The 12,822-nt window shown below is 61.0% G+C and overlaps 1 protein-coding gene across 9 annotated transcripts in view; it reads right to left on the reverse strand.

Annotated features, from left to right (window-relative positions):
- EPS15L1 (epidermal growth factor receptor pathway substrate 15 like 1) overlaps positions 1 to 11,398 on the reverse strand; it is a 92,083-nt gene extending 80,685 nt beyond the window's left edge. For all 9 annotated transcript variants that reach the window (XM_077121983.1, XM_077121978.1, XM_077121976.1 and 6 more), the window contains exon 1: positions 11,305 to 11,398. In XM_077121983.1, the coding sequence (XP_076978098.1) occupies positions 11,305 to 11,337 (33 nt within the window). In that variant the 5' untranslated portion in view covers positions 11,338 to 11,398. The remainder of the gene's footprint in view (positions 1 to 11,304) is intronic.
- Positions 11,399 to 12,822: the final 1,424 nt, after the last annotated feature.

A 12,822-nucleotide genomic window follows, 5' to 3' on the forward strand; every position in this document is an offset into this window, starting at 1 on the left:
ACGCCCAGTACCTGGGGGAGGGCGAGCACATGTGGAGTGAACGCCCAGTACCTGGGGAAGGGTAAGCGCAGGCGGGGTGGACGCCCAGCACCTGGGGGAGGGCGAGCAGGGTGGGGTGGATGCTCTCCCTGACCAGCAGGGAGACAGGGAAGGGCAGGAAGGAGATGGAGGGCCTGTCTCGGACCCCCGGGGATGGGCGATGCGCTGTGGAGAAGCTCGTGGGGAGTAGGCCATGCTGGTTCATGTCTAAACGGGTTCCTCTGGGAGGATAGGAGAGCCAGGGGTGGGTCCTGGTGGCCCAGCGAGGAGAGGGGGAAGGGTGGTAGGATGTGGCCCTGGGAGGCAGGTGTGACGGGGACAGAAGGGGCTCGGCCGTCAGGACACCTCCCGGAAACGCTACTGCCAGATCCCAGTGGGCCCCGCCGGCCCGCACAGCCTCCCTCAGCTCTGTTCCTCGACTCTGCCCCTGGCCCTCCCTCCAGGCAGTGGGGCAGGCCCACAGGAGCAGGTGGGCCCTCCGTGCCTGCTGTGCTTGGGGTGCCCGCCCAGGGACGGTGCCCTCAGCTTGCCCGAAATCCCTCTACTCCATGGGGCCTCCAGCCCCATGGCCACTCCTCCCCCGAGCCTGGTGCCTGGGACGCACAGAGCCGTTGCAGCCCACTACCCCTGATACGGCGGGAAGCACCTGCGCCCTCTACCCTATAGCGTCTCCACCATTCTCTGAGAACTTCCTGGAGCCCCAGAAGTATTGGTGCTGGGCTCCCGAACACATCCTGCTGCCAGACTCAGGGCCAAGTGGGGGATGAACCCGAGTTTGCAGCAGGCCGACAAATGCGGAGTCACACACGCCATGCCCAGGCAGGCAACAACTGAGAGCATGCACAGACGGAGGGTCGGATGGGCACAGCAGCGAGGCACAGGATGGGCACAGGGCTAGGTTCTTAAAGAACAGCAGGTCCAGACCCTCTGCCCCCACCCCAAGCTCCACGACTACCTCCCACCCATCACACTGACTTCACTCCCTGATGCACACACAGAGTACACAACACATAGCACATACACACACAATACACAAAGCACATCTGGACACGCACATACACACATGGCACATATATAAATGCCCAGTACAGTACAGCACATACGTACATGTACACAGAACACATACACACACACACACATCACACATACACACAGCATCTGTGTACACAGTACAGCACATATGTACATGTACACAGCACATATACAAGCACACACATCACACATACACACAGCGTCTGTATACACAATATAGCACATATGTACTGTACACAGCACATACACATGCACACACACATCACACATACACACAGCACCCACACAGCGTCTGTGTACACAGTGTAGCACATATGTACATGTACACAGTACATATACACGCACACACATCACATATACACACAGCACCCATACACACAGCATCTGTATACACAGTACAGCGTATATGTACATGCAGGTACACAGCACATATATACACACACACATTACACGTATACACAAAACACCTACGTACACAGCACATATGCAAATGCACACACATAGTACATATGTATACACGCACACACACAATATGTACACACAGCACATGTGTACACATTCACACAAAGATTACATGTTCACACCCATACACATAGCACATATGTACATGCATAGCACACGTCATAGCACACACATATGCATTCAGCACATTTGTGCATACGTGCACACACACAAAATATGTACATACGATACACACAACATATATACACACAGCACACATCACGAACACACACATGCAGCACATCTGTGCACACACAAAATGCGCACACACAGCATGTATGCACACGTGCATGCACACACAGCACATATGAACACACAGCATGTATGTACACGCACACAGCACACACACATATGTTGTACTATGTACACAGACATATGTGTGCTGTATATGTGGTGTGTGTGCATTTATACGTACTTTGTACATGTACATATGTGCTGCACTGTGTACACAGACGCTGCGTATATGCGATGTGTGTGCGTGTATATGTGCTGTGTACATGTACATATGTGCTGCACTGTGTACACAGATGCTGTGTGTATGGGTGCTGTGTGTATATGTGATGTGTGTGCATGTATATGCGCTGTGTACATGCACATGTGCTGTGTACACAGATGCTGTGTGTATGGGTGCTGTGTATATGTGATATGTGTGTGCGTGTATATGTACTGTGTACATGTACATATGTGCTGCACTGTGTACACAGATGCTGTGTGTATATGTGATGTGTGTGTGCGTGTACAGGCATGTGTACGTACCCAGCACATACACGTGCACTGTCACAGCACCCAATCCCCCACCCTCCCCCTCCTGGCACAGGCTCTCCTGGAAAGGTCCCGCCCCCTCCCTGGGGGGCCTCGGTGCCTTGCCCCTGTGCCTCTGGTCCTGGGAACCCCCTCCACGTACCTCTGCAGGCTGGCCTGAGCACTGATGCCTTTTCCTGCCAGGCGGGCCCATGCAAACGCCACCAGGCAGCCAGCCCCCTCTCCTACACTTCTCCTGCTGGGGGATGGGGTGGTCTCCACATCCCCCTCATGCAGTGCTGGGCTCCCCAGCTGGCGGCACAGCAGTGTCTTGATGGCAGGACTGGTGGGGCCCAGCGGCCCCCACCAGGAGGGGCAGATGAGGACCAGTTGCTGCCTCTCCCGGGCTCAGTTTTCCCTCTGTAAAGGATCGAGGGTCAAGGCGATGGGGCTGTTCCTGAAAAAGGGGCCAGCTTCCTTGTAAAAGCCGGCTTCCTCACTGTCTCCCACGTGGCTGAGCATACTGTGCCACATGCACCCACCTCAGCCGAGGCAGCCGCCACCGGGCCCCTCAGCCTCAGCCGCTGGTCTCTTCCTAAAGCAGGCAAATGCGGTGAACGCACCCCGTATGGGGGTGAAACGGGCATTTTCTAACGGCTGAAGTCCAACAAAATGATGAAATTCACCAAATTCTGGGCACGTGGACCAAGGCAGCCAGGCCCACAGAGGATGCCGAGACCGGGCCTGGTGGGTGAGTGGGGGGCAGCCCCCCACAGGGAAGGCCCCCCTGCACAGAGCTGCACCTCAATAGTCACCGGCCCCACAGTGTCTGCTCACCCGCTTGGGGAGAACAGACTCCCCAAGTGGACGCAGGGTGACCTCGGCGGACACCCAGTGGACTGCACCCTTAACTCCGCCGTCCCTCCGCGGGACGCCCGACTGCCCCAGTGGACCAGCAGCAGCCTGTGCACGCCCAGAGGCCCACGGTGGAGGAGCCGGAGGGGACGCCTACACCAGGGGCCTCCCAGTCCCAACAGGAATAGGCTCCTACACATACACCGATGCCGACGAGCCCTGAAGTCACCAGGTGGCGCGGAAGGCTCTGTACACAGAGGGACAGAGACTGATTCCACCTCGAAGAACAACCCACGGCAGCCACCCCAGACAGAGAAGTGGACGGAGGCAGGGGGCAAGGGCTAGCACAGCGCGGTCACGTGGTCGATGCCCACGTGGCCTCGTGCTGCGGTTGGGGGGCCTCGGGGTTCCCTACAGCTGCTGCAGCGAATGTTCTTTCACAAAGCCCGAGATCCACATGGCAGCATGCGAGTGCAATGCACTCCACACGGCCAAGACACCAACGTCCTGCAGCCCCACACAATGGCGCCGAGGCCGCCGGCTGCAGGTGCCAGAAAGAGTGCCTGCCGGTAGAAGCAAAGCGGAGACAGCACACCAGGCTGGGGCAGCCCTGCGGCCCCCAGACCTGTGCTGAGCAGAGGGGGCCTGAGCCAGCAGCTCCCCGTCCCGGCCCTGATTTCCTCACCCATTGACAGGTCACATCCGTTGCCTCAGCCCACTGGGTTTGCTACCTGCCTGGCTGGGGCTGGCGGCCAAGACAGTACAGGCTCTGGAGCCTGGGGTTCCACTCCAGGACCCCCACTTCTCCAGGGGACCCAAACCAGGGCCTGACCTTCTCCTTCCCAGTCCGCTTACAGAAGGAGGCACAGGGGAGACAACACTGTCCGTGGGATGACACCTGCCCTGCGGGGCATCAGGGTGACATGACATGTGGTGAGTCTCCCATGTACCCCTGGCTTCTGTGCAGGGGTGAAGCCCCCAGTCTCTTCTAAGAGACTCCAGGTTACCAGTCTTGAGGATGTGGGTGGGGAGTTCTGCCTGGGTGGAGTGGGCTGGGAGGCCACTGGGTAGGGGCATGGCTGTCTTCCCTCTGGCCTCCCTGTCCTCCTTGACTTCCCCTGGCCTCCCTGTTCCCCCTGCCTTCCCTGGCCTCTCTGCTCCCCCTGCCCTCCCTGTCCCCCCTGCCCTCCCTGCCTTCCTAGCCCAGTGCAGGCTCCCGGCTCCAGCCTCTCAGGGCCCACTCACCCTGCGAGGATGTTGCCAGGCAGTCTCGTTATCTGGGTGCCAGATGAGCAGATCCGCAGGGTGTGGCCTGGTTTTGTTGTGTGTCTCTGTTGTATTGGTACTATTAATTGCTTCATACTTTCATTTCATTTTAATTTACAGAGTAAAACTCCTTTTTGGTGTGGCTATTGTATAATGGGGGGTTTATTCCCTCTTTCAGAAACGTAGAAAAGAAATTTATTGAAGTGAAATTCACATCATGGTATAACCACCACGTTGTGTAACCACCACCTCTGTCCCATTCTGGAACCTTCCCTTCACCCCTGAGGCAGCCCCACGCCCACGAGCGGTCACTCCCTGATGCCCGGGATCCAAGCCAGGGGCTCAGCAAAGGGAGCCCAGTACCCAGGGAGCTGCGCTTCTCTCCTGCAGACCGCGGGGCCACCCCAGGCGGGTGGGGGTCGGGTCTTATCCTGCCTGTCACAGCTGCTCCCAGGCCCTGCCTGAGCCGCCCTCTCTCTCCTCTCAGGCCCTGCTGGAAAGGCTGTCCCTCCCGTTCCTTCCGCTTGCAAGCATCTTCTACTCCCCCTAAAGCCCCTTGGCACGTGACACCCCTCCCCACCCACTACCTCATGCCCACAGCACTGCACAGGACACTGGACGGGCTCCTGCCCCGGCACTGCCCGTAGAAGTGGACAGACCGCTGTGAGCAAGTCACCGTCCTGCTCAGGAACCTGTACCAGCTCCTTGCTGCCCCTACACCAGGCCCCTCCCTGAGCACCTGTGAGCCTGCTGCTGCCTTGGGCCCGAGGTCAGACCACCAGGACCAGGCCCTGCCCTCCTGGGCTTGGTCTAGGTGGAGGACTGGTCAGGAGAAAATCAGGAACGTGGGAAAGCACAGGGTGTCACCACAAGCAATGAGAGAAGCTGAGCTGGTCTGTCGGGACAGCTTCCCCGAGGAAGGGCTGTCCCAGCTGAGAGGGGAAGAGGAGTAGGAGATGACCCAGAATGGAAGGGAGAAGATTCCAGAAGGAGGAAAGCACACGCATGTGCAAGGGGCCTGAGGCCTGAGGAAGCCCGTGCAGAGAACTGGAGGGCCTGGGGGTGGGGGGAGCCAGGCTTTGCGGGTGGGCTGCAGGGCCAAGGGGCCTTAGGAGGGCAGGTCCCTGACCCTGACACAGGACCCAAGTTCAGGGGGCGGGAGAGGGCTCCCGGCACCCAGGGAGTGCACAGAGCTGCCTTACCTATCTGACTGCCAAAGACTAATCCGCAAACTGATTGTGCAGCCGAGGGAGCCAGCAGCACAGGGAGGAGAGGCGGCCCCAAGGCTGCCGGGACACTGCCCCCCAAGCTTGTGGTGCTGGGGGCTGGGCCTGCTCGGGGGCGTAGAGCCGCTGCAGCAGTGCTGAGGGGCACAACCGTGGTTGGTGTAGGGGCGGCCCCCAGGGAGGAGCAACCTTAGAGAGGAGACGGCCGGTCAGGCCCCAGGGCCCTCTGGGGCCACCACACTCTGGGCAGGCAGTCACCCCGCCAGTTCCTCTGTCCCAGGCCAGCATGCACCCGGCAAGGATTCCTGCGTCCACTCACCCAACCGCCTTCTTCCCTTCACCCCAAGTCGCCTGTGGGAGCAGGATGTGCACCCACTTATTCAAGGCCCCCCGAGGTCCTGGGCCCGGCCTCGCACGCAGGCCTCTCCGGGCCGCTCAGCTACTGCTCATTCTGCTCGAAGGGCCGGTGCCTGCCCACTGCGTCTGTGTGCCGGCCCCAATGCCCCTGCTGGCCACGCTGCCATCGCCAACACTGCCGAGCGCAAGCCAGTGCTGTGCCTCTGCCCAGGACGGGCCGCACAGGGCCTTGCCTCCCCCGTGGCCAGCCTGGGCCAAGCCCTCCACACCTTGTGTGGGAAACCATGGACCCCCAGGGAAGCACGGAAAGGCAACCATCAGGCCTTGCCAGTCCCCTCCCTAACTTCCGGTGGGATGAGTGTTAAAGACAACATGAGACTTTAAACACACTCAGCCTACCTAACACCTCATGATGAGGCAATATCGCCATTTAATAAAGACAAATGCGATTTCACACTGCCATAATGCTTGGAAGCTACAAGATTAATCATCATAATAACAAAAGCAAGAAGACACCCTGGACGAGAAAGCACTGTGCAGTGAAGAGGCCAGGCCCGGGACAGAGGACCAGTCAGCTAGGCCCCGGGAGTGGCCGCACCAAGCCCCTCGACGTTCCTGGGCCTCAGCTAACATCTTTGAAAGGCGAGAAGAAAAGCAAGCCTATGGTGAGCGGAGCTTTTCTCCCGAGCCCTTGGGGGCCCGCAGACCAGGTGAAGGAAGTCCTCCCGGGTGAGGCGCCGTGGGGGGATACACCCCGCAGCAGCAAGGCAGGTGACGTGACGCAGGATCAGAGGAGGGCTCCAATTCGCAGACGGGGAGACAGGCTGCAGAAGGCGCTGCCCGGCACAGGGTGTTGAAAGCAGAGCCGGGGACCCGATATTGGAACAAGGCGCCTCGAAGGGGTCTCCCGGGAAGAACAGCGAGGAGCTTCCCCTGTGGGCACAGGTGGCTGACCAGGCCCAACGAGGGGGGCCTAGTGGCACCCCGAGAGTCAGGTTGGCCAGGGGCCACCGACACAGGTGGAGCTAGATGTGGGTGTCGTTCTGTCGGCATGGCAACGTGACACCACCTGAGTGTATCAGAGCCAGAGAGTGTGCAGGCAGGTGTGCAGCTCCGACGAACCAAAGACGGTCACCATGCTGCCCGCGCGGGCCGCTGGGGGGAGAGCCGGTGGGGCGCGGCTCGTCACTACAGCTCTGAGGCGGGATGGAGGGGCCACATTTACCCGAGGAGCCGCTCATCATCCAGACCTAGGCCTGCGCAGAGCAACACCACAGGAAGCAGCTAAGGCACTGTGGCTCTTACAGGGTGGCCCAAATTTGACCCTAAAGCCCCAAAATGACCTGCTCAAGCCCTAACTCCGGGCCTGCAAGTAGGACCTCCTATGTAAACAGGGCCTCTGCAGATGCAGAGCATTAAGATGCGGCCAGCTGCAGCAGGGGGTAGGGTGTACTCAGGAGGAGAGGACGACACCCACACACAGATACTGGGGAAACTGGGCCACACAGCGACAGAAACCAAGACCACCAAGGCAGGGGCCACCGCCAGGACCCGGGAGCGAGGGCTGGGACCGAGTCTTCCCTGCAGACAGGGAGGAGCCGCGGCGACCCCTGGTCTCAATGCTCGGCCTCTGAGCCGCTCGGCTAGTTTGGGGCACCCCAGGACATTAGGATACGACCCATCAGCTTACTCCGCATGACAACTAGCACTCCACTAAGACAGACCAATGATGACTTCAGAGGGGAAAGACTGAGGCCTGGGGGACAGCTGGCATCGCGGGCACTCGGCACTCCCTGGGGACGCTCGCCGGGCAGGCTGCCTGGAATTGTGGAAAGAGTCCGGCTGTATGATCGAAGGGGGTGGATTCCACCCCAGCACCTCTGAGTCTCCATGTCCTCATCTGTAAGCGAGGACTAAAGCCTCTCGGAGCTGCTGTGCCCATGGGAAAGTGTGTCTGGGCACCCGCCATGGGAAGCGTGGACGGGGCAGGAGGTGGGTGTGGGGCTGGGAGTCCCAGGGCCCAACGCGGCCTCCTCTCAGCCCTGACTCCAGTGCATTCCTCTGTTACCAGGTGCTTCCTGGGGCAGGGGACAGGAAAGGACCCAAAGGAGGACCAGGGGGAGAGCTCCAGGTGGTGCCAGGGGAAGGAAGCCCCCAGAACCGCCTCAAGGACCAGCAAGGGTGGCAGGTGACAGAGGTCAGGAGAGGGCCATGGGCAGCAGGGCCGGAGCACACAGGTGGGAACGCCGGTCAGATTTGGTGGGGTGGGGGGGCGGAGAAGGCTCAGCTCTGCTTCAGGTCTAGGGGAGCAGGCGAAACCAGATGCAGAGAAGAGGGATTCGTGTGGTGTGCGGAGAGAACCGGGAAAGCCAAGCTAACTGGGAAGCAACAGTTTCAGCCCAGGGAACTGGAGCATGCAGCAAGGGAGGAGCAGAGCCCCCAGGGCCCCTGGAAACCCAAGGCTGGGGCCAGAAGGGTTTGGAGGAGGCAGGTTTCAGAGCAGTCAGCACAGCAGGGCCTGAGGAGACATGTAGAGAAAAAGAGTACAGGCAGGAAGGCCTGAATTGGGGGGCAGCAGGGGGACACAAGAGTAAAGAGGGGGTGACGGCCTGTAGAGACAAATGCCGCAAAGGCCAGGAGAGGCCCCTGCCAACTGGGCATGGCAGGTAAAGGACCATGGGGGTGCTGCCCTAAAGAAAACCAAGGTGTGAGGGAGGGGGCTCTGCAGAGTGGCAGGAAGACAGGCAAATCAGCGAGTCACACTAGGGGCACTGCTCTCGGACAGGTGTCACTGGTGAACAGATGAGAAAGAGGCGGACACCCAGTCTCCTCCCCCAACCACGCCCTCCTGCTCCAGGGCTCCCCAACTGTCCCCATGCAAGGGCGATCCTGGAATCAAACAGGTGCTTCCCACGATTATCTGTGAACATGTGTGACCTCCTCGGCCAGCCTGTGGGCACTGGGGGGGCCGAGCTCACCCCTGGGTCACCAGCTTCACTCAAGAACGGGTAGGGGTGAGTGCTAACATAATTACACAAAAGAAGAAAGCCAGGTGTTATGGGGTGACCCACGTGCCCCCCAAAAGATACAATCAATTCTTAACTTCTGGTTCTGGACATGTGACTGCGTTTGGAAATAAGGTCTTTGAGGCATGAGTCGTTAAGAGGAGGCCAAATTGCAGTAGGCCTCACCCAACATGACCGTCCTCTTGTAAGAAGAGGACAAACTGGACAGAGAAACAGCTGTAGAGGGAGGGCGGCCACGAGATGTCAGAGGCCAAGAGCAGGTTACGCCACAGCCAACGCGCACCAAGGGCCACCAGCAACCACCAGGAGCTGGAAGAGAGGCCAGAAAGGACTCCCACCACTCCCCACAAGTCTCAGAGGGAGCACAGCCCTGCACACACCTTCATTTCGGGCTTCTGGAGGCCAAAAGTGAGAAGCTGTTACTTAATCACCTGGTCTGTGGTCATTTCTACAGCAGACAAGGAAACAGAAGCCCTGGCCATGCTCCTTCCGCCACTGTACATAGGAAGGAGCGGGACACAAGGCGCGGAAACCAGCGACCGTGAACTGGTCACAGACAACAAATCGGGAGACTCGAGTCTCTTCTCGACTCCCCCTGCGTTCTGTTCCCAGCCCCCAGTCAACCCACAGAGAAGAAAAGCCACCCGGGAACCCAGCTGGCTGGTACAAGCTCCAGTCCTGGCTTCAGACGCACTGCCACTGCCTGTCCTTGCTCTCCGGGGGCTCACAGCAGATGCATGCACACCTGCAAGCTGGGTGTCCTCACTCTGAGGAGCGAGGTGAGGGAGACTGCTGTGGGCTCCTGTTGCCAGGTGGCCAGCTAAGGCCTCTGGGGAGCACATCTGCGGAGAGCCCCTGAAGGACAGAGGCTGCCACCAGCGGGAAAACCCTGAGGGCAGAATGAGCCTGATTTCCGAGGGCCAGTGCCAGCGCCGGGCAGAGCACAGGGCACCAGGACCACCGGGCTTCCTACTTCCCAGAGAGGCATCTGAATTTCATTCTCAAAGCAAAGGGGAGCCTCGGGAAGGTTCTAAGCAGGTGCGTCACCTGACCTCATTGGTGTTTTCACAGGCCTCCTAGCTAGCTAGTTACACGACAGTGGCAAATCTGAGTGCCTGCAGAAGGAATCCTTCACGTGTGAAATACAAATCTCCTCCTTCCCAGTGATCCCGATCACTTTCTCATTCAACACGCGTAGAAGACTTTCACCCCACATCCTACCCTGCACCATTACCCACCAAGAACAATATCTAACATCGGCAGGGTACTTAACAGTTTTCAGAGCGCTTTCATGTTGTGAGAACTTGTTAATTAATAACCATTCGCTGGTCTTTGGTACTGTTAATTTAGCGACACTGTTGCAGATGGGCTAGTTTTTGCCAGACTGTAAACGCATCTTGTCAACTTGCCTGTCACAAGCTTACTTGCTCTGGCCTCTAGTCCCAAATGTCCAGACCCTGCGGAGATTATACGACGATGAAATGACAGTATCGCCAGGTGTTTCCGCGCTACCCGGAGAGACAGATACTACACTCCAATTCCGGGTGTAGAAGCCCACAGCTGCACCCAAGGGCACGCAGGGTGGTAAATGCTGGGGCCCGGTTGGAACGCGACCTCCCGGCCCCGCGTCCTCCCTCCCATCGCTCGGTACGCTGGATAATTCCTGCAAAGATGGTGCTCGGTACAAAGCGACGGTCCAGAGGCCATTCGCGAGACACAGGTAGCTCCTGACTCGCCAGAGCGTCACCTCCAAGCGAGCAGCGACCTTGTCTGTCCGTCTGGGTGACCGCTGCCTTCGCAGCCCCAGCCCGAGGCGCGCGGGAGGGGCGGGCCGATGAACTGGTGACCCCCGGGGAGCGCGGCGGCCGCGCGGGGCCCCAGGGGCCGCCCCTCGGAGGGTACAGGAGGCCGCGCGGCCCGGAGGCGCCCCAGGGAGGGGGAGTCCGGGTGCCGCAGCCTCCGCCGCCCGCCACCCCCGCGCCCGGACCCGGCCGCAGACAAAGGCTCGAGGGACCGCCGCGCACGCTCGGATGCTCGCGCCCCCAGCGAGGGGCCGGAGCTGGGACAACCCCGCCTCGCCGCCCTGCGGGGTCGCGGGGTCGCCCGGGCGCAGAGGCCGCGGGGAGCCGCCGGCCTGTCACCCTCAGGGCCACGCGCCCGCCCGCCCGCAGCGGTTCCTTTCGCGCGCGCCGCCGCCGCTGCCCGCCGGGGCCCCGCGCCCCCCGGCCGCGCCCCGCACCCCCGGCCCGCCCGGCCCCTACCTGCTGGGCGAGGGGGATGAGCGGCGCCGCCATCTTCCCGCGGACTCCGGCTCCTAGCGCCGGGGAGGCGGGGGCGGGGCCGCGCGTGCGCACTGGCGCGGGGGTTGCGCGCGCCTCGGAGACCGGGGGTGGGCGGGGCAGGGGCGGGTCCGCGCGTGCGCAGCCGAGGGAGGGCGAGGCATGGGCGTGGCCGGGGGCGGCTCGGCGTGCTGGTCCCGAAGGGTCCCAGCCGCCAGCCCTTCTTGCCGCGCTCCTTTGCGTTCCCAGCTCCTAGCCACGCCCACCCTGTGGGGGTGCCGCGCCTTCCCGTCGTACCTGGCAGACTCACCGCTCTGGGGCAAGGCGTCCGAAGCCCTACTGGGGGGTGGGGTCAGCCTGGGGGAATGTCAGTGCTTGGGCTAGGGGAGATGGTGATTGTCAGCACTGCGGGGGAGAGGGGCCGTCAGCCCTGGGGATGCTGACCGCACTGGGGGGTGCCCACAGCGCAACAGGATGTGTCTTCAGCCCTACAGTGGGGTCTGTCACCCACCCCACCGAGGGTCTGAACCTCCACCCGCCCCAGCAAGTGCCCTCTCCCTGGGACTGGAATCCTGGGGAGGAAGCGGCCTAGGCAGCCCGTCCGCGCACAAGTCCCCGCTGTTGGCACATCTCTGCTTCTCTGCGGCCCCAAGGTTGGAGGGACGATGGCTCCTGGAGGGGAAGCCCTAGTGGAGAAGGAGCGGTGGACACACACATCCAGGGCCAGAGAAGGAGGGGAGGGCCCGCGGGAAGGAGAGCACAGCCGCACAAGTTTCCTTCGGGAAGGCGGGCCCCGACCTGGTCTCACACATCCCAGGCCAGCCGGCCAGGTCAGCTGGGGGGTGGCAGGGCACAGCCTCCTGCCCACCCCTTGATGCTGGCACTCCACAGGTGGCTGCCCAGCCACCCTCAGCAACCCAGCATGCCCAGTGCCAGTCCTCTCCTGGGTGCCCAAGGTGAGCCCCGAGTGTGGACGGGTACACATGACTGCCTGACCACCCAGGGTGGGCGGAGGCCCTGGCAGCCCACAAGTCTGGAACCAGTCGGGGACATGGTGGGCACAGCCTGGGTTTCTGATTTGAGTCACAGGTCGGGCTGGGCTGAGTCCTGCATTTCTACCAAACCCCAGGCGATGGGACACTGCGGGGCCCAGGACCCCATGTTTGGAGAGCCCCTGATCTAGGGCAAGGAAATGGCCATTTATTAACTCACCACTCGAGGGAATAGGTGAGCCTGGAGGGTGGTGCGCGACGCAGGACAGGTGAGGGTGGATGATGTCTGGCAGCAGGGGCAGCTGGGAGGAGCAGGTGGGGCCAAGGACCAGAGCTTCAAGAGCAGGGAGAGGGTGACGAGACAAGGCCGCACCCACCTCCCAGGACACCCTGCACGGACAGCAAAGGGCAGTCCCCGGAGGGTGTTGAGCTGAATTGGATGTGTGTTTCTGGGCACTGCCTCGGGCTGCAGCAGGCCGGGTGGGCTGAGAGGATGCCTGGGGGAGGG

The sequence above is a fragment of the Tamandua tetradactyla genome, chromosome 11 (genome assembly GCF_023851605.1).
Source record: "Tamandua tetradactyla isolate mTamTet1 chromosome 11, mTamTet1.pri, whole genome shotgun sequence".
NCBI lineage: Eukaryota > Metazoa > Chordata > Mammalia > Pilosa > Myrmecophagidae > Tamandua > Tamandua tetradactyla.